The sequence below is a fragment of the Taudactylus pleione genome, unplaced genomic scaffold (genome assembly GCF_031769625.1).
Source record: "Taudactylus pleione unplaced genomic scaffold, aTauple2 ptg000041l, whole genome shotgun sequence".
NCBI classification, from domain to species: domain Eukaryota; kingdom Metazoa; phylum Chordata; class Amphibia; order Anura; family Myobatrachidae; genus Taudactylus; species Taudactylus pleione.
Window position 1 is genome coordinate 7,781,827 of NW_028284443.1, and position 22,249 is coordinate 7,804,075.

Consider the following 22,249-nt stretch of genomic DNA (forward strand, 5'->3'; position numbering starts at 1 on the left):
ACACTGCATGTGTGTACATGTGATTATACTACAGTCTGAATAGTTTTCATGTGATGAACATAGTCAATACTGTGTACTGACACTGTAATACTGGACTTTATTTTTATATGGTTTCATGCACAATACAATGCAATCTGCATAGGTGACTAAAGCTGGCCATCCACTATACAATTTTCTGTCAGATATCTGTTCAATCTGGCTGGTTGGAATGAAAACCTGTTAATGTATGGGAGCAAATGACAATCATCCATTTGCTCACAAACACTGGAAAATAGCTAAAAATGGTTGTTCAGACAAATTGGTTAAAACACAGTAATGTAACCAATTTGAACAATTTTTTTCTTTTTCCTTTTTTCAGTGTTTAAAACCATATGATGGACTGTCATTTGCTCCCATACATTACCAGGTTTTCATTCCAACCAGCCAGATTGGACAGATATCTGACGGATAATTGTATAGTGGATGGCCAGCTTAAGATCTGTAAGGAGCTTATTCACAAACTGGGGGATTAAAACAGCATGGAAATGCACGCATTGTGATGTTCATGTGGTTTCATGCACCGTTATTAATATAGGGGCATATGCATGTGAGATAAAATTGTGAAATCTATATCACCAACCAATCCACTCCGAACTATCATTTCTTAAACACAGCCTGCAAAATGTAAGTTAGAAGCTGATTGGTTGGTGATATATGTCTCACAATTTCTCGCATCAAGCTTTGATACATCAGATCCGACCATACCAGGCTGGGGTTTCCCTGATATCTGATATGACCAGTCAGAAACACACAGTGGGCGGCAGGCTGGAAGTTAACTTTCAGCAGCCGCCCACATCAGAGGGACCTGCCGGTCCCTCCACACCTGCGCCTCCTCCTCCTTTGTGTCCCAATCACTGCTGGCCACAGTGATCGGGCACCGGCGGCACCCCCCCTAGAAGCAGCAGCCACGGCTCATGTAGCCGCTGCTGTGCCCCGATCACTGTGGCCTGCAGTGATCGGGCAGCCGGACCGTCGGAAGCCGTAGCAACGGCTCTGGCAGCCGCCGCCGCTGCTATGTCGCCGGGCCACTAGCGGGACACCCACCCGCTGCGGCTCCGGAACACAGTGATCAGTAAGATCACTGTGTAGGAGCAGCAGCTCTGGTAGCCGCAGCTGCTGCCATGTACCCCGGCGCTCCCGCCCACTCTTTTCCGGCCACAGCTCCGCCTCCCCGTCCCCATGTGTTCCAACCACTGCTGGCGGTCGGGCAATATATGAACAGTTGTTAAAATATATATATATATATATATTAATTTTTTTTTCTCTCGATCGATGGATATCACAGAGCCCCTGATTAGGGATGGCAACCGACCATCGATGGTTTGCAAACCATCGATAGTCTGACTGAAAACAAGTGGGTTTGCCATTGCTGGTGGCCATCAATGTTGCCCCATCGATGGCAACCCTCAATCGATGTTTAGGAAACATCGGCAGTTGTGGTCTACAGGGATCTCCTCGGCCAATCGCGAAACAATTGATGGCTTCTAACGATGGTTGAACCATCGATGGTACAGCCGTCAATGGCCATCACTACAGTATAACATAAAAATTGCTATTTTTATGGTATACTGTGTTTTAAAAATTTCAAATAAAATAGTGATGGTTAAGTTTAAAATTGTGTTCGTGACCTAATTCAATCATAAAAGAAACCGACAATTTTGGAGCGGTTTTTGGAAAAAGAATTTGTCAGTTAAGTGGTTCATCTATTGTACTAGTAGCAAATGTCAATCTCTTGGAAATAGGTTGTGCCAGTTTCTAAAGTTTTAGGGGCCTATGGGGCATATGTATCAAAGCTTGATGTGAGATAAAATTGTGAGAGATATATCACCAACCAATCAGCTTCTAATTTACATTTTGCAGGCTGTGTTTAAGAAATGATAGTTTGGAGCTGATTGGTTGGTGATATATATATCTCACAATTTTATCTCACATCAAGCTTTGATACATATGCCCATTGATCTGTTATCCAATACTGTTTTTTTTTTTTTTATCTGTTCTGCTTCTCATTAATTTAACATATGAATGAGTAGTACACACAAACAAGCACAGTACATTAACTATTCTTTAGACAAAGTTATGAAATGTTTTGTTTGTTGCACTTAGCAATAACTAAACAAAGTTAAAAGAAAACTTCAAAAGTTAAATTTGGCCTAACCAATCTTAAAACTGCAAGGAATAAAAATGTCTTTTGAAAATTCTAAATTGTGTTTCTTTATATTTCTATTTAGTATTCATATTTTGAGTCCCGCCCCTCCTCTAGGGGTCAGGTTCCCGGTGTAACTTATGTAGTGCGCCCGTGATGGCGGTCTCATTTGGTACTTTTTTGGGTAGGATGAATAATCTTTGGAATTAATTAACCAAAATGGCTGCCTAGCTCTGTATTTTCTTCAAGGTTTCTGTATTTTCTGCTAATTGAAACCTGTATTATCTTCAAGATTTCTGTAAAGCGCCTTTAGTCCTTTTAGAGAAATGCGCTATATAAATAAAATGTATTATTTGGGGTCAATCCAATTAGGTGCGAGTTGCTGTTTTCTCTTCGAATTCACATAGCAAACTAATTTTGCAATCCAATTAGCAATTTGCACTGAACCAGTCAGAGTGAATTTGCATTTCTCCTTAATCCACTAGGGGACACTGGAGCTTACAACACTGGGGTATAGATGTGGTTGAGTAGAGCCTGGTACTTTAATTAATCTGAATGTTTGACTGGCTCCTCCCCCTTTATGCCCCAGTTTTTAAAAATATGCCCGAGAGAGCCAGTGCAAAGTGGGGCTGTTTTACTACGACAGCCTGTCTGCTACGTGGGAGCCTCCGGGAAGGGTACCGTTACAGCTATTTCAACTTGAGTCCGGTGCCCTGAGAGGGGGCCCCTACATAGAGACACCGGTCTATGTGAGGCTCGCCACAGCTGGAAATGGCTTGTGCCCGGGGTCCTCACTGGCCCCCTAAGCCCAGCAATCCCGGCCGCAGCAGTAAGGCTCTGAAGAGCAGCATGTAAGTATTACCACTGCTCCTGATTAGCAGGAGCGGTGAAGACTGACTAGGTTCAGTGATAGCGGCTCTCACGCGGCTGTCACTGTCAGGAGTGACAACAGCTACTTCCACGCCTCCCTCCCTCCTTGCACCCGATAGTACTGGGTGAAGGAGTGTAGGCGGCTGTCACTGCTTGGGGGATTGAACATCCCCTCCCTTACATCAGTACTGGTCACTATACAGTTTGTGAGCTGCACATCTGCATTAGTTACACAGTCGGTTATCATCCCGGCTGAAGTCGGCGCCCCTCCCAGCTGAGAGGGGACGGGGCTTATGTCCGGTGGCCGTTGCTGCGTCACTTAGCAGTGCTAAGCACCGCCTTTTCTGCATAGCCTCCTCATCAGTTGGTGCACGCTGGTCACGCCTCCGGACAGTTCTACTGCGTAGCGCTGGGTTGCTGCATAGCTGGCTGTATCCACAGCTGTTGATTGGAGCCAGAGTCTATTCAAGGGCTGTGAGCTCCCTTAGGGTTTTTGGAAGCATTGATTGTGATTCCTGCTCCTCTCCCTCTATTCTGTCTCTCCTATTACTGTCCTGTGGAAAGGGAAGCAGCTAGGGAGGGTCCCAGCGCTTCTCACTCATCATTTTTAGCTAATGAACCTGCGTGGACACAGGGACTAACCCGTTCGGTGGATAGTGTAGTCCAGATGATGGGCTCTTCTTCTAGAGCCTCAAATACCGTGGGAGGTCTCCCAGGACACGAGCCCTTCAAGCTGTCCTTCAATCGGAGGAGGAATCTGACGTGGATAATTCCTCTCAGGAGGAGGAGGAAGGTGAAATGCTAGCGGAGGTCTTCTCACAAGAAAAACCCAAGAAAAAAGAATAATAAAAAGCGCTGCTGATTGGAGACCTTCTGTCTTAATAATAATAATAATAATAATAATAATAATAAATACAGTTTAATATAACATACAAATGGCCATATATAAAACACATAAAATTAAAACACAAGACAATTTGCATAAATAACAATGCATGGGTATAAATACTTCTGGAATATCAGGTTAATATCTGAGCATGTGGTTATATAAAGCAGCCGAGATAATGGCAAGCTGCTGACAACTCCACATATGTTGCTATGATGTGGAAGTTAACAACATATAAATACAATATAATAAATGAAACCGCTCCACACTTCACTAAACGTTTCTCTGGATTATATCCCAAAATGACACTTCAAGATTCCAAGTGTATTTTAATCCATACCATTTTATTAGGTCAAGGACCAATTGAAAAACAGTACTTTTTGTTCCTTGATGGTTGGAGAGGACTTGATTATAAATATATGTGAGTACACGATCTCAAGTTTTAATGTCCATTTAATAATTGGGAAATTTCTCATAGAGCGATAAAGATCCTCCCATTTCCTTTAATGTGAATATATATATATATATATATATATATATATATATATATATATATATAATTTTTTTTTTTTTTTTTTTTTTTTCAGCCAGGTACAAGTAGTCTCCGCTATCCTTCACCCGTCTTGTAAACTGATATTGGCAAGAATCTTATTAATGCCCAGGTGATGGTGTTCACTGACAGTTATCTTGATGTGGTTACTCACAGTGAAGTTGATCCAACAGAGTGCTCTGTTTTGGTGGATGATAGTGTGGAGCTGGAGCCTGTAACGCATTTCCCCGCCTTGTGGTATACCTCAGCTTTCCACATTCTGTCTGAGGAAGCCGCTGAGGTATACCACAAGGCGGGTAGATAATAAAAGTAAATGGGGAAAATCGTTTGTCTGTGGACTCTTCAGTCTCTCGCCTCTCAAATCTACACTTCCAGTGCCAAGAGCTACATCCCTATAGGAAGGCTCAGAGCCTGTGGCCAGAGAAATCCACTTGTAGTTCCGGTCCAAACAGTATATCGCCTGTAGACATAAGTCCTTCTGCCGGGACCCTGCTTAGACCGGCTCTAGTCGGTTCTTGGGTTAACAAGGTGGTATAAAAAATGGGCTGACTAATTGGCTGAGGGACTGAGGTCTAATATGCCAAGAGTGGATCTTCTCTTTTGCTGAACATATCCAGGAATCTGCTGCTTATCTGGGGGAGGCCTCTAGAGTCATTGGTCACATAGGCTCCATAATTTCTGCTTCTGCAGTGGCTTCGCACTTGGTAGGTGGACGCAGAGTCTAAGCATGCTGTGGAAGGACTTGCGTTTACAGTTGATATACTGTTTGGACCGGAACTAGACAAGTGGATTTCTCTGTCCATAGACGGCAAGAGTACATTTTTTACCCTCCTCAGCAGCTACTCCGTGTCATTCCTTTAATGGTCTGTCCTTTCATTCCTTTCTGGCGCCCGTTAGATTCCAGGGCAGACCAAAGAGGCGCTTCCTCGGCAGTTAGAGGAGGTTCTAGGTAACGCCAGGCTTCCAGTTCCCGTTGTCCAGACCCCAAGCCAGCAGATAAACCTGTGGCATGATGGGCTCCTGTGCCACCTGGGGGATCCCAAAGTGGGTGCCCGCCTTCTAATGTTTACGGAAGTTTGGATCCACACTTGTTTTGACTCATGGGTTCAGAATCTTGTGTCTCAACCTGTTCGTGGTTCCAAAGCCAGATGGGTTGGTCAGGCCCATCTTCAACCTAAATCCTTGATCCTTTCACTCTCTACCTTTCCTTTCACAGATTCAAGATGGAATGCATTCACTCAGTCATTACGGGTTTGGAAGCGGCAGAGTACATGGTATCCTTGGACATCAATGATGTGTATTTACACATTCCCATCTGGGAACCTCACCAAGCATTCCTTCGATTTGTGTTCAAGGACTCTCATGATCAGTTTCAGGCTATCATCGGCGCCCAGGGTCTTCACCAAAGTGATGGCGGTTTTAATTGCCCATCTTCCCTCTCAGCGAGTTAACATTGTCCCATACTTGGATGATCTACTCATCAAGGCCTCATTGGAGGAGAGTCTGTTGAACCATGTGGTTCTGACTCATCAGATCCTCATACAACACGGCTGGATTATCAATTACCATCTCAGCAGTTTCAGTTCCTCGGGATGATTCTGGATACTGTGGGTGTTCCTTCCCCTGGACAAGGTACTAGCCATTCAGGATTTGGTCCGTTTGATTCTCAAGCCACAGCGGGTATCGATACACCTCTGCATCAGGCTTCCAGGGAAGATAGTGGCATCTTTCGAGGCCATCCAGTTTGGCAGATTTCACTCCAGGCCGTTCCAGTTAAATCTTCTGTCCCAATGGTCCGGATCTCATCTACAGATGCATCATCTGGTCTGTCTCTCTCGTCTCAGATGCATCATCTGGTCTCTCTCGTCTCAGATGCATCATCTGGTCTGTCTCTCTCGTCTCAGATGCATCATCTGGTCTCTCTCGTCTCAGATGCATCATCTGGTCTCTCTCTCTCGTCTCAGATGCATCATCTGGTCTCTCTCTCTCGTCTCGGATGCATCATCTGGTCTCTCTCTCTCGTCTCAGCTGCATCATCATCTCTCTCTCTCTTTTTCTCTCTCTCTTTTTCTCTCTCTCTTTTTCTCTCTTTCTCTCTCTCTTTCTCTCTCTCTCTCTCTCTTTCTCTTTCTCTCTTTTTCTCTTTTTCTCTCTTTTTTTCTCTTTTTCTCTTTTTCTCTCTTTTTTTCTCTTTTTCTCTTTTTCTCTCTTTTTTTCTCTTTCTCTTTTTCTCTCTTTTTCTCTTTTTCTCTCTTTTTTTCTCTCTCTCTCTTTCTTTTTCTCTCTCTCTTTCTTTTTCTCTCTTTTTCTCTCTCCTACTTTTTTTTTTTTCTCTCCTTTTTTTCTCCTTCTGGTGGGTCGTCGTTTCGGCATCTGGAATTGGATCCTGTTTACCATGGACGCCAGTCTTCGCGGCTGGGGAGAAGTAATAGTAGACAATCAATTCCAGGAGCGTTTGTCTCATCAGGAGTCCCTCTTACAAATTAACGTTATCGAACTCCGGGTGATTTACAATGCACTGCTGGCGGCGGCTCCCCTCCAGCAGGGCTTGCCGGTCCAAGTGCATTCAGACCACGCCACAGCAGTGACGTGTATCAACCGGAAGGCGGTAGGGGACTCGCAGTCGCATGGCAATGCGAGAGGCATACTCCAGTGGGCAGAAAGATACGCCAAGGCCATCACCGTGATCTTCATACCAGGGGTGGACTACTGGGAGGTGGATTACCTCATTCATCAGGATCTTCATCCAAGGGAAATGGCTCTACATCCCGAAGTCTTCCTTCGACTGATACGTCGTTGGGGCAGACCGCAGATCGACCTCATAGCCTCAAGAAACATCAACTGCCCCTGTACTTTTCCAGAACAAGGGATTTTAAGGCCATCAGAGCGGATGTGCTGTCACTCCCTTTGGCGTATGACCTAATGTACCTGTTCCCGCCGCTTCCACAGGTTCTCAAGCGCAAAGCCACAACAGTTATCCTGGTTGTGCCGGATTGGCCCAGTCAGGCTAGGTACTCAGATCTCCTTCTCCTCCTGGCAGATGATCCATGGCCTCTGCTGCTACACTCGGAGGGTCCATTCGTCTACCCCGACTTACGTCTGCTTCGTTTGACGGCGTGGCTGTTAAGACCGCTATCTTGAGGAGTCATGGTATTTCGCACAAGGTGATCCATATGTTAAGAGGCGGGTATTAACTTTTGTAGACATAGTCCAGCAACAGCCTTGAGGGCTGGAACTCTTGGCTAGCCGAGGCCGTGGAGCAGCCTTGAGGGCTGGTAAGCCTTGGCTTGTTGTGGGCCGTTTAGCAGCCTTGACAGACTGTGGCCTGTGGGTCGTAGGAGAAGATGCGGCCTTTGGACTGTGTAGCAGCCTTGGAAGGCTGTGGCCTGTGGGCTGTAGAACAAGATGCTGCCTTTGGACCGTCTAGCAGCCTTTGCAAGCTGTGGCCTGTGGACCGTAGAACAAGATGCAACCTTTGGGCCGTGTAGCAACCTTGGCAGGCTGTGGTGGTCTGAAGAAAGGGCTATGCCGCTGGGTTGACACAGGCTGTGGTACGCTGGATTGCGTACTTAGGACGCTGGAGTGCGGCCAGTGACACCGGGTTGACACAAGCAGCTGGACACAGAACTGCGCACTCTGGACACTGAGTGCAGTCTGTGCCGCCTGGATGACACAAACGGCAGAGCATGGATATGCAGACCGTGCCGCCTAGATGACAAACGGCAGGTAGTAGATATGCGCACCGTGCCGCCTAGATGACCCAAACGGCAGGTAACAAAAGCAGGCAGGAGGACTGGGTACTCGAATGGATAATAGAAGACAACACCAAAGCGGAAACATGTGAAACGCTATTACCGGCATCGTAGCAATGTTCGCACCAGAAGGAAATAGATACCAGAGCCAATCCAGATAGATCCTGGAATGGTGGACAGAATGTAGGAGGAGTTTCAGCAAACGCTTGCCCTGCATTCGCAGTGGGGCGGCTTGTGACACCATACTAATGCTTAAAGCATGTAAGCCGGTTATGTCCGCTCATTACCATAGAATATGGAGGTCCTACGTGTCCTGGTGCGAAGGACGTGGTTCCTCCACATCTTCTTTTCGCTTACCTCGCCGCCTTCTCTTCCTGCAAAGAGGTTTGGATGCTGGACTTGGTTTCAGCTCGCTGAAAGTTCAAGTCTGTGCTTTATCTGTGTTCTTTCACAGTCATCTGGGCCTCCTCCCGTAACTTCAGAATTTTATGCAGAGGGTGCTTTGAGTCCAGCCTCCTTTTTTTGTTCCGCCTACTTCCCCCTGGGATCTCAACCTTGTCCTATCATTTCTTCAGTCCACGCTTATTGAACCCTTAAACGAGGTGGCATTGAAGTTTCTTATCTGGAAACTGGTAATTTTGTTGGCGTTGGCTTCAGCCAGATGCGTGTCCAAGCTGGGAGCTCTGTCTTGTCACTCCCCATATCTTGTTTTTCACGATGACAGGGAGGAAATACGTACTTGCCCTTCCTTTTTGCCTAAGGTGGTCTCTGCTTTCCACAGGAATTAGCTGATTGTTGCGGCTTTGCTTTAGAAGTGGTATGGGTTCTCTGTATTTATGTGGCCCATCGTGAGGGAATTTGTAAACTGGACCCTTTTTCTGCGTCAAAACAAACTTGACCAAATGGATCGGTCTGATTATTCGACAGGCTTTTGTCGCCAATGATCGTCCTCCGCCTGTATCCATCTCTGCGCATTGTACGTTCTTGGTGGGTACTTCTTTGGCTGCATAGAGGAGAGCTTCTGCTTCTCAGCTTTGCTGTGCAGCTGTATGGACCTCTCTGCACACTTTTGTGCTGTTCTATCATTTTGATACCTTTTGTGGCCCCTGATTCTAGTTGTGGCCGCAGAGTGTTTGCAGGTTTCTCAGCGCTCTCCTCCCGTGAGAGGGAGACTTTGGGACATCCCCAGTGTTGTAAGCTCTAGTGTCCCCTGGTGGATGAAGGAGAAAACAGGATTTTTGTACTTACCGGTAAATTTATTTCTACGATTCCGCAGGTCCTGTCCAGTGCTGCATACCTGTTTTTTACCCTGACAATTTTCTATGCCAGTTATGTTGCAGCTTGTTTGATGTTGTTTTGTGACCTCCTGTGTTGACACCATTTAAAACCCTTCAGTTCTTTGCTAATGCCCACAAACAGCCTTCTATACGGTCCTGCTAACGAAATTCACTCCCCACTTTTTCATGCACTTCTCTCACATCGCATTTGCCAGTAAATTCGTAAACCTTCGCAAATAGGCAGATTTAATTGAATTGATGAATTCTGGGATGCGCACATTCGTGCGAAGTCGTCGAGTTTCATGAAACAAACTTGCTACTCGCAATTCGCACCTAATTGGGTTGACCTCGTTGTTGTCGTTATGTGTGTGTGTCCAGTAAGTGTGTAAAATGAAGAAAATACTTCTTGACCTTATGTGTAGCAGTACACTGAGGATTAGTTTAACATCTTTTATGTTCTAGGAATAAGACACCGATCCTTTATAGTAATGTATGACTTGTAATTGCCTTTTAGGTGCAGTGCATGTCTGACAGGTGGGAAAGTGACACTCCTGCTAATTCAAATGCTTTGGATCTTGACTTAAAAGTTTTAATTGGCACTATTACTTTTTGCAATAAAGATGGAGGAGAAATTAATCAGACAACATATTTTTCCATGTGTGATGCCTGCAAAGGTAATTTCTAGATACTTTTTTTTTTTTTTTAAGATGTATATCTTTGACTATTTTAATGCCATAGATGCAAGTGGGGCCACATTGTGTATAAACGTCCACTTCTGTTATATGAGAGTGCCAAATTTGTAAGTATACTTCCAATTATCTCATAGTATGTATTCACACATGGCATATATGATGCATAAGCAGACAGGCAGCTCACTCCTGTATATTTACTATGCTTGCCTGCCCTTATTGGCTATTACTGCCTATATTAGCTATGATTACCTTCAACCCCTTTTCTACTGACCTGAAAACTCCGGGGTTATTGCACATGAGCACGCATCAACCTGGGATTTTGGTCAGTGGAAATGGCTCCACCCTGGTCCAGTCACCCGGGAAGCTAACCCTGCTAGCGAGCAGGGTTTTTCCCAGAAAAGGACCCGGGTAAGTCTCAGTGTAAAAGGGTTTACAGCAAAGGGAGAGCCGCATTCCGGCGAAAGCACATGCCATCTCCAAGCGCCGACACTGTTTATGCCCCTTTCACATCTCCAAAATAACCCAGATGATTGCCGTTTTGAGGCAGCTCGACACGGGTCGAGGTGCAGTCTAAAAGCACCACTTTTGAATAACCCGGGTCGAGCAACCCGGCATTTCAAACCAGGTTATAAGCAGTGTTAAACACAGGTCGGACTCGGGTCTATGTGCACTTAAAAGTGTCTAACCCGGGTTATTCAACATGGGACTCAGGGAAAAGTGCTGATTGGCTGCTTTTTGTATGCCTTAATGATGTCAGCAGCCTGAGCCCTGCCAGCACACTACACAGAAAGAGTGAGCTCTTTCTGACTCTGAAGCAGCTAGATCCCCTTCAGTAGATCGACCCTGACGTCATCAGCCAGTGTCCAACATCATTCCCTATCATCCAAGTGGGCATAGCGGGGGAATATAATCATGTGGCAAGCCACCGAGCCCAAAGCATGGCGAGCGAGGAGCTAACTTTCTTTTTTTTGATGGACTGTGTGGACAGGAAACTGCACTTCTGCCCTCAGTTCACATCACTTCCAGGTACAATATACCTTTCCTTTCTGACACCTGACACCTCATCTTTCTGAGCCTAAAAGTCCATTTAAAATTACATCCATGGAATTTTGGAAAAGGACCAACCCGGGAATAACCCGGGTCGAAAGTGCAGTGTGAAAGGGTTTGACCCGGGTCGGACCCGGGTTCAATATCCCTGGTCGGACCTGGGTTTGAGATGTGAAAGGGGCATTATTGTGTGCAGGTAAAAATGTATTTTATTTTACTTATTTATTTTTTTTAAACTTAAATTATGGTTTTCCATCTCCTTAGAAACCCTTATCAGTACTCATGGCACTGCTTCTTCTTTGCACCTGAATCTGCCAACAAAATTACAATTGACTCTGACCAGTTGGTAACTATTCATATTCACATAGATTTTTAAGTGTATGTTTGCTGACTGAAGCTGAGACCTAACTGAGCAGAAGGCAGGTTCATTAGATTCCTCTGTAACAACTTCTGCAAATTGGCTCTTTCTTTATGGAGCTTAGGGCCTGATTCAGACCCGTTCGCTAGGCTGCGTTCGCATGTAGCCTGCTTATGTTTGCAATCTGCGCATGCGTACAAGACACAGTGCGCGTGCGCAAACTAGTCCATGCGATCGGGAGGCATTCGCACCCTGAAAAGACGCCCCGCTAGAATGAGGGACAGGCCCTGCCGTTTGTAGGTGGTGACAGGGGATGGTCGATGGTAACGGGGGTGTGGTGGTACGAACGCAGGCATGTCTGTGCGTCTGAACGCCGTTTCAGGGGCGTACATACTTATGACGCATTGTCGGCATACACGTCACATGGCTGAATTACACACAGCAGCACTCTCGGTGCTTGCGGTAGGTTATGGTCAGCCACAAGTGCTGCGTGTGGCTCCGATGTTACCGATTTGTTTAATTCAGTTCTTGGAGATGACGTATGTTGCTAAGGGAAAGTGGGCGTCTAAATACATACCGTGATCACTTGCCGAGACAAAGTGGGCGTGCTAATGTCTTGCTAGCGATCGTGTGATTTGCATACTTTGGCTGATGATGGCTCCGTGCGAATGCGGCCTAGCGAACTGGTCTGAATCAGGCCCTTATTTCTTAACTGGTGACCCACATGCAGGGGAAGATGGTCACAGGGGTAGGACCCCCACTGTTTGGGTAATAGTTTTATCCCTTTTCTATTTTTAGGATATATTCCTTACAAAGGAGACTGGGTAAAAGCAGAGTATGTCATCAATCCGTCAACATGGAACAGTGAGGCATGTTCTGTAAAGCCACTGAGATGTAAACGGGTAGACAAGGTATGTAGCTTTCAGTGTATGACTTATCTGTGAATGTAAATCTGCATTTAATTTTGTATACCACCTTTAAGATATTGTAGTACATAAATGTATGTAAGTGACATTATTGAATTTTAGACATGTTGCACTACAGTGCCAGTGCCTGTTGGAATTGTTTTGAGAATGCAGCTATATACTATGGACTCACTGAATTTTGTTCACATGGCTTCATGCATTGCTTCATACAATATAATATAGTCTTGCTGAACATATGAAAAGTGCATCAAAACCATTTTGAAATGAATATAATCGTTATAAAGTGTAGTGTTCACTCTAGGTCCGGCGGCAGGCAGGGCGCCGGACCTAGAGCAAAGGGCACTTCGCGTCTGAAAAGGGGATGTGGTCAATGAAAATGGGGGGTGCCTTTATGACACGTCCCCTTTTTCATCACTCTTGGGGGCGTGCCCGGCACTTACGGAAATGCCCCAAGCGCTACGGTCACTGTGAATGGCGTGACGGCTACTCTGCCGCTTTCCCCGCCTGCGGGACACTGCGGCCCACGGGTGGAGGACAGAACCTGCAGGCTGTTTCAGTGGGGCGCCACGCTGGAGGGCAGGGTGCTTTCTGCCCTTCAGAAATAGGGCAGGGCGCAGTGCCCCTCTGAAACAGCCTAGCGGCTACAGTTGTACCCTCCACCTCTATGTTTTATGTATATAATTCTCCTTGGTAATAAATTGTGTACAAATATTATAATAATAATAAATATATATATATCAGTTGGTCCTGTATGGACAAAATCCAGCACACCTCTTTGGAAATAGTAAGTAAAACCAATTAAAGTTTTTTTTCTTACTATTTCCAAAGAGGTGTGCTGGATTTTGTCCATACAGGACCAACTGCTATAAATTATGTGATCCTGGTACCCTTGATTAAGTTTTGCGTGCGACCTAAAACGTTTTTATATATATATATATATTATGAAATGTAACAATGTACGCACTCCAAACAAAACAAAGCCAACGTTTTGGTGCTCCTTTAAGGATCAAGGATGTTTATATTGGTTCGGTTTTGGATTTCTTTAAGCGTGATAAAAACCGCTACAATCAGGTAATTTGGCTTGTCCAGCATGCCCGTCCGATGCGATATTTATGAGTTAAACTGTCGGCCGCATTGGGCAGTTTATGCCCAGCCGCGACCGAAACACAGACATTTCCTGTGTTCCTGAAATGTCTCCTCCCCTGGGGACACAGTGCAGATGTTGGGGCTAATACACTGTGTGACATCTCTCAGTGTATGCCGCGGACATCTGCGGCTGGCAGGCTGCCAGATAAAATGTCTGTTGGTCTGAAAGGCATTTTATTTGGACGTCTGAACGTGTATGCCCAGCTTGAGTGACAGAGCACACTGCAGTTTAAAATGTAGCACATTTGTGAAAAACAACTGTAATTAAGTGCAGCTCACTTTAAGTTCACTTCTAACAAACATACACAAGAGCCTGTTTGCACTGTATTGCAGGTGCTAGTTAGTGTCTGACAAACAAACATACACAGTGACAAAGATGCCTGCAGCCTTTTACACGCTTCCCACCAACTCAATCTACTTACAACGCTCTCTAATGGTGATTACTATGTAGTATTGCAGCATAAACTACAATCTACAACCACTCCACACTCTCCTGTGTGAGATAGCACTAGAAATCATGAGGGGTAGGGACTTGCATGCAGTCCAAAACGTGTGAGATCCGGATTTTAAATCCTAGAGTCGAACTTGGCGAGAGGCCCGAGTCGGGACGCTGTTCTACTCGGAACCCCTCTGTATGGCTTGGAACCCCAAAGTTCAGGTGTGTTCGGTTTTCAGCAAAACCGAATCTTTCATCTCTAATAATATATTGGTGGTGGGCAATATACATTACATTTCATTTAAATAAAAGTATATTATTAATATCTATCCATGATCGCAAATACGCACTATTGCGCGTTTGTTACCCGATTTTGGTGACTGGGGACTCGTTTCTCCAAAATGGGTGGATCCCAAGGAATGCGCTCCACTGCAGCCAATCCCTGACTGCCAATTAAGTGACTGATGTATCCTGGCCCAGCTGCAGGCTATAAAAAGAGGAGGTAAAGCTAGGACAGAGACCTTTTTGGCACGTCTCCTTGCATGCAACGGCACTACAAGGACATGATGCAGCTCCCTGAGCCGTGCACACAGGGGGGGTTTCTGAGTTTTTGCCCACAGCACTGTCTAAACTGCTGCCTGCCCTCAATATGTGATGGGAGCCAGAGACAGTGGGGTAGGACCCTATTTTTTTTTTTTTTAAATGTGGGGTCCCTGGTACCCACAATTTTTTTTGTTCAACGTGATTACGGTCTATTACCTACTGGGGTTTTTCAGTTTTTTTTCATATGAAGTTATAATTGAAACTTTATCCTATGCCATATGGTACTAAGGGATTATTAATATCTCCTTTTTAATATACAGATATTTCACTTTATACTACTTCCAGCACACAATTATATTTTGCTGCAAACGGTTTTAAGAGTATTAACAAACAAACAAAAATGGCAGCTGCTCAATCAATTTAGCAGTACTAATCGGGTTGGTCTGGCTGGGCCTCCTCAGGGCACCACCACTTAATAAACATAGTTGCTTTTCACATCACCTGTTATGTGAAATATTACATGAATACAATACAAACATATGTTTTAACACCTTTTTTCAACACTTATTAATTAGTCTTACACATCTATACTTTACACTGCACTGTCACTCTTTCCATTTTCCGTGTGATGTCCTGGGGGGGTCCTGGGCTGGACGTTTTTTGGGTTGCACTGCGCCCCGGACATGAACCCCTTAGTGTTAGGGACTGCTAGTGACAGAGAAGCCGTGACGTGGCCCAGCAGCCTCCCATGTATTTGCAAATGCATGCAACCAATATCTCATTATTCAGTGTGCTGAGGAACAATAGGGGGTTAAACCCCCCTCCTTTTTCTGTTTTAAGAGTATTGTTTGACAAGCTGTATTACTATTTAGCCTTGGATATAAACTTCTGAATTCTCTAGAATATTGTTCTAGACTAAATACACACATTTTAGATATCAAAAAGTACTATTTTAATTAACATAAGAGTGCACTGAACAAAGTCGTCGTCTTGTTTTTTCTTCCAAATAAGTGTTCCTATTTCTGACTCTAAGGAATACCACCAACCAAATGAATTGTGGGCAGTTCCCTTCTCAGGTATACTGTAATGCCAACATGGTTATAATTTCGACATTGACCATGTGTACATTCATCATGTAGACACTAATCAAATGTTGACATGATAGAATGTCTATATATCGACCTTAGTGGCTCAGCAGTCACTCACCGGTTCAATTAGTCCTGAAGCAGGAAGTTACCTGGGATTTTTTTTCGTCTGCCTGAGGTCATGATAATGACCCTATTTTCATGTTGTCTCTGCCACTAAAACACATATGTCTATGAATTTATCATGGTTTTCGGGTGAACCACGTTTTTTTCGCACAAAAAAAACCCCATAACAGACTGGAGTTTTTCGTGTGCGAAAAATGAAAGGGGCTAAATGAATTCCCCCCCTTAGTATTGTATGATAACAACATTATTTTGGTTACAGTTAACCTCAGCAAATCACGTATGTATAATAACTGCATGGTGGGAGCCGTTAAACATGTAATATAGCATGTACTGTATGTGACAGTTTGTACTTGGTTAGGGCCACAGAAGAACATACAGTATATGTAATAGGTAAGCAGAATAACCTGCTAACATTTCTCACTGTTTAAGTCGCAATCCATAAGATCGTTATTGCAGAGCTCATTGAACAAGCCTTTGTGTTTACAACAAATGTGGAAATGTCTGTACTATAATAAGACAGTCATAAGCAGGTGTAGATTGCAATCACTGACTGCTATGTTTCTACTGTGAAACACCAAAAGTAGCATTGGGGTAATAGAGGCACTGAGACTGTAAGTAGTGGTAGATGACTTACTATGGCAGTGTAATATTTTGCATTCACCCTGCTGATGTCTGCTTATTTATCCAGGTGAAAATCTCTGCTTTCTATGGAATGACTGGTGTAATTAATGAGAGCATTTTCTTCACAATGGATTCCTTACAACTTCCTGAAGGCTATAAACCTCATCGAAATGACCTGGTTAACACAGTAGTAGTAGAAAGCAACCAATCTTGTTATGTTTGGAGAGCACTATGCATAGCGCCGACTAAAAGAAATGGGTAATAAAATCTTATGTCTTGATATCCCTCCTATAATATTGTGTGTTTATGTATATAGAGAGAAATATTTGACATCCTTGGTTTCTAAATATGGTGACTTTAGATTCCTAACTCAACTTGATGTTACACCATAGTTGCCTACTTTTAGCTCCCTCCTTACGGGAGGGAGCTGTCAGGCTTTCACAGGCGGGGGGCTTGACGCTGCGATGATGCTCAGTTGGGGGCGGAGCATGGGGCATGAGCGTGTCATTGTGGCCCCTCCCCCTCTTCACAATGATGAAATGAATGGCATTGTGGGGCAGGGGGCGGGGTTACGATGACTCGATCCAGCTCGAATCGCGTCACAGGACTCCCCTGCTGCGGGGGTTTTCTAGTGTAACTGCGTGGGGGGGGGGTGGATGGGTCGGCAGCCGCCAAAAGGCTTGCCTGCCTTCCGGGGGGGGGGGGGGCGGGAGCGGTACCCGATTTTCATGAAGCTCCCGTCCGAATCAGGAGGGTAGGTAACCCTGTGTTACACATTTAGTCCTTCTTTTGTGACTGGTTCCCTTTTCAAAGGCATAAATGGTACAACTCTCAAGTGTCCTTCACACCATACATAAATCATCCCTTACTGATTTTTTATTTTCCATTTAAATCGAGTTTACTTTCAGTTAATCAAATGTATTCTGCTAAAATGACAGAAGTTTGAATTGTAACCTTTAAGGACATGCATTTGGACCAAGTACCTATATTTCAACCAACTGAAACCTAACCTGTCTCAAGCTACACACTAGGGCATACATTTACTAAAGTGAGAGTTTTTAGAAGTGGAGATGTTGCCCCTGGCAACCAATCAAATTCTATCTATTCTCTTATAGAAGGTGTTGGTTAAATGTTAAGTAGAATCTGATTGGTTGCTATAGGCAACATCTCCACTTCTAAAAACTTTCACTTTAGTAAATATACCCCTAGGGCAGTAATTTTTAACCTTTTTCAACTCGAGGCACACTACACAAAATTGCCAAGGCACACTATCCGGGGATGTGACGTGCGTGACCAATGAAAAAACATACACATTGACTCCCACATAAACAAAATACACATACATTGGCCTCCTTGGGAATAAAACACACTACATTGGCCTCCACAGGAGTAAAACTCAATACATTTGCCTACTCAGGAATAAAACAAACTACAGTACAAGTGCACTTAACTGACCGTCGCGGCACACTTGACAAGCGCTCACTGCACACTAGTGTGCCATGGCACAGTGGTTGAAAAACACTGCCCTAGGGGGTCTGATTTAGTGGTAGGAGCAATTAAGCTAAATGGTGCACTTGGACAAACTAAGTGAGTGCTTGTAGGGAAATTATTACCTGGTTAGCTTTATTTTTACACTGCAGTGTAGGGTTGATCCAGGGCGTATCCCCCTCTAATCTCTAAATATATCTGCACTTAATCAACAAATTGCTCTCTTGGTGTGGTGGTCTCTTATATTATGATATATACGGTTGTTATTTATTGTGTCTTAAGGCCCCCCCACAGTGCGATTTTCTTAATTTCTTAATTTTGTTTTATTTATTTTTTTTAAACGATTTGGACACTTTCTACTGATTGGAACGACAAATCGTTTAAAATGTGTATGGGCATGACAACGATGCAGATGCGCGCCCTCGCCGTCATTGATCGACGTTGCTGATCAATTGAACCTGCAGGAAGATATCGACTTATCTTTCACGATTTGGCACACATCGTTCCGTGTGTGTGCATAATGGACGATGGTCAATTTGTTGTCACTGATCCTGGCCACTTCCCTCCTCCATTTTGTGCCAGACGACGAGGACGGTGATGGAGAAGCAGCAGTGTGGATCGTCGGGGGAGTTTTGCTTTCAAGATTCAAGTGGGTATACAGTAGTCCCTGTATTCCACTGTACCACCAACGTATTCCACTGCACCACCAACGTACCCACTGTACCATCAATGTTTTTTAACCCCTGCATCACTAATGTACCCACTATTACCACCAATGTAATTAACCCCTCCACCACTAATGTACTCACTGTACCATCAATGTTTTTTAACCCCTGCACCACCAATGTTATGCTAGTGTAGCTCCAAGGTAGTTTCTACCAAATTATTATATTTCAAAACCCACCAATGGTGATTATTATATTAAAATACAATGTAAAATTTAAAACACTATCAATAAACCTATTTGAATGTTTTTCCAGTTCGATTTTTTAAACAGGAAAAACATTAACAATGTAAACAGTAAAAAAAAACACATTAAAATAATTGGTGTATTAAAACAGTTTTCCTTTTTCTGTTTTCCTACAGACATGAATAGTTCTAGAGAAAGACAATTCATCACTGGCTTCCTGGAGCTATACAGAAGCCATGAATGCTTATGGAGAGTTAAAAGTAAAGGAGAATAGCAACAAACAAACAAAAGCCGCAACCATAGATGAGCTAGTGACATTCAGCTTGCCCTATCAGGATGAGGCGTGTCCGAAATGGGTTAAGGGCAGAATACAGAACTTGAGGACTGTCTACCTAAAAGAATACAAGAAACAGGACTCGCGGGCTTCAGGAGCAGGGACAGAAGACGTGTATACTACCACATTATGGTACTTTGACCTGCTCGGTTCATTCACGAGCATGAACCACAAAAAGCTTCTCGGTATCTTATGGTGGAGAATTTGCCGGAAGAGGATACACAGGAAGCGGATAAACGGTCTTCTTTTAGATGTGAGAAGTACAGACATAGTGCATACACACCATGGCAAATGTTTGCTAATATAGTCCTACAGTCCAAAATTGTCCAAAACTGTTCAATGGAGACAGTCCTCTTGCCATGGCACTGCCCCCCACTCCATTAAAATAGGCCAGGTATTGCTCCCTGACTTCTTTAGCGCGCGCAGTCCCCGTTGTCTCCAGATTGACAGGTTGTGCCACAGAGTGCAATTGGACTGTCTCCTCTGGCTGGTCGGGGCATAGCTGTGCCTGATGTCTTCTAATGGCTGGCTGTTTTTTTTCTCAGAAAATTGTGTAGGACACAGCACGTCAATTTTGTCCACACGCAGATTTATTGCCGTATGGAACAGTGTTCTCCACAGGCTGTTTTTTCCGGGTGCACCACCCGGCAAGAAAGTGTCTACCACCTGGCACTTTGGGAGCCTGCAAGTGGAGACAGTATCTGGAAACTGTATAACAAGGACCAGATCCTACAGACTGCTGATTTTTCATAATCAGACGACTGGGCCTCTTAATAAGAAATGTTAATTCAAGTTTAAAACATTATAAGATCAGGGTTTAATAATTTTATTATTGCTATTATTAAGGCCCCCACCCGGCTACTTCTTGATGCCACCCGGCTGGAAACATTTTCTGGGGAGATCTCTGTGGAATATTCTGTACCGGTTGCTCAGAATACCTAAGGCGTTTTCAACAATCCTGTATGCCCTGGAGAACCTGTAGTTATAGATGCGCTTTTGTGCGTAGGCTTCATCAAGTGTTCATGTAGAGCAAACTCCTCGTCGGCCACAAACACAAAGTTAAGGCCGTGCTTCGTTTCCGCTGTTGACAATTTCAGGCTATTGGAGGTAAGCCTTTCATAGAAGTGTTTTTATTTTTTTAAAGGACCCACCATCCGAAGCACGGACATTTTTCTGGACATCCACAAAGATGAACTCATAGTTGGCTTTCACCACCGCCATGAGTACAATACTAAAAAAAACCCTTGTAATAATAATAAAAAGATGCTATTGGCAGGTGGAGTTATGCGGATATGCTTCCCATCGATTGCTTCCCCACAGTTTGGGAAATTTCACCTCCGATCAAATTCCTCAACAATGCTTTGCCACTCCTCCACCGTTGACTGGAACAAGAAAAAAAAAATATTAAAACATGATACTTATGCTTTTTTTTTTTTCTCTCTTCTCACCAGACTGGTACACCTGACCTGGGCCCGATTCAGACCCGCTCGCTAGGCTGCGTTCGCATGTAGCCTGACTATGTTTGCAATGTGCGCATGTGTGAACTAGTCCATGCGATCGGGAAGCGTTCGCACCCTGCACTTAGACACCTCGCTAGAATGAGTGACAGGACGAGCCGTTTGTGGGTGGTGATGGGTTGGTTGATGGAAACGGGGGAGTGGTGGTGCGAACGCAGGCGTGACTGAGCATCCTAACGCCGTTTCAGAGGCGTGCATAATGAAGACGCAGCATCATAATACACGTCACATGGCTGAATTACACACTGAAGCACTCGCAGTGCTTGTGGTAGGGTATGGTCAGCCACAAGTGCTGCATATGGGTCCGATATTACCGATTGTTGAATACACTTCCTGGAAATGACGTGTATCACTAAGGGAAAGTGGGCGTCTTCAGACAGGCTGGTGGGCATCTAAATACACACTGCGATCGCACACCAAGACATAGTGGGCATGCTAATGCCTTGCCGTGCGATCGCAGGATTTGCATACTTTGGCTGCGTGCGAACGAATCTAGCGAGCAGGTCTGAATGTGGCCCTGAGTTCTAGCCCCCAAATGGCTGCCATCAGTAAAAGCGAGGCCGAATGTAGTCTGCCTCCTACAAAGAGAAGATATCTGCACAAGGCCCAAAGCGTTTAGACATCGGGACTATTAAAACAAGTGGAGCAGGCACTCCAAAAGCCTCCAGACATGTAGACAATCTTGGCACCCATATTGCTAGTTATTTCTGTGCTATGGATGCGGATCAGGAGATCCACGCCGAGCGGATCATATATGACACAGTTATAAGGGTAAAATCAAAACAACTGGCCAGCACCACAAGGCTTACTGACGAACCTCTGCCCCAGCCAACTGTACAGCCAGTTCAGAGAATTGGGCCCTCCACATCACTATCAAACTCGCCAGCCACCTACCAGCCCACAACAGTATCCCACCCTACACCCCATCCCACTTACCCTACTCCCCAACCCACTTACCCCTCCACATCCTCAGGCTCTCTACAGAGCCATGCTGGAGGTGGACGAGGAGCCACCCCAATTAAAAAAAAAAATTAAAATGTTTTTTTAATTTTATATATGCTCTTAAAAATATCAACAAGTTTTTTCTCTCCCAATAGCTACTCTATGGTATACGGTGTTGATGACACAGATTGGACACGCTCACTAAACACATGGCGTAAGGACAGATTGTTGGAAGCCGGGGCCACAATCTGTACTTACGCCATCTGTTTCTTGGCCTATTCAATCCGCCGTCTGACCCAACATATATCATAGAGGCTATTGGGACTGATTAAAACTTGTTGATAATGTAGTTTTATATATTAACAATTTAAGCCATGCTGGTTAATAATTCTTTGAAAATGCAGCCATGTTGGTAGCTTGATTTCAAATATGCAGCCATAAAAGTTTGTCACGTTGCAAATATACAACCATGTTGATTGTTTGTTTGTTTTTTTTACCACATTTTGTTAAAAAAATAAAAACTTTTTTTTCTTTCACCAGAAAAATGTGTAGTGTTTTTAC

General features: G+C 44.4%; 1 protein-coding gene across 4 annotated transcripts in view; it reads left to right on the top strand.

Annotated features, from left to right (window-relative positions):
- The window catches only part of MOV10L1 (Mov10 like RNA helicase 1), a 165,832-nt gene that overhangs the window by 11,465 nt on the left and 132,118 nt on the right, over nt 1-22,249 (top strand). For all 4 annotated transcript variants that reach the window (XM_088457605.1, XM_088457606.1, XM_088457607.1 and 1 more), the window contains 3 exons: nt 10,032-10,191; nt 12,413-12,525; nt 16,565-16,755. In XM_088457605.1, the coding sequence (XP_088313731.1) occupies nt 10,032-10,191; nt 12,413-12,525; nt 16,565-16,755 (464 nt within the window). The remainder of the gene's footprint in view (nt 1-10,031; nt 10,192-12,412; nt 12,526-16,564; nt 16,756-22,249) is intronic.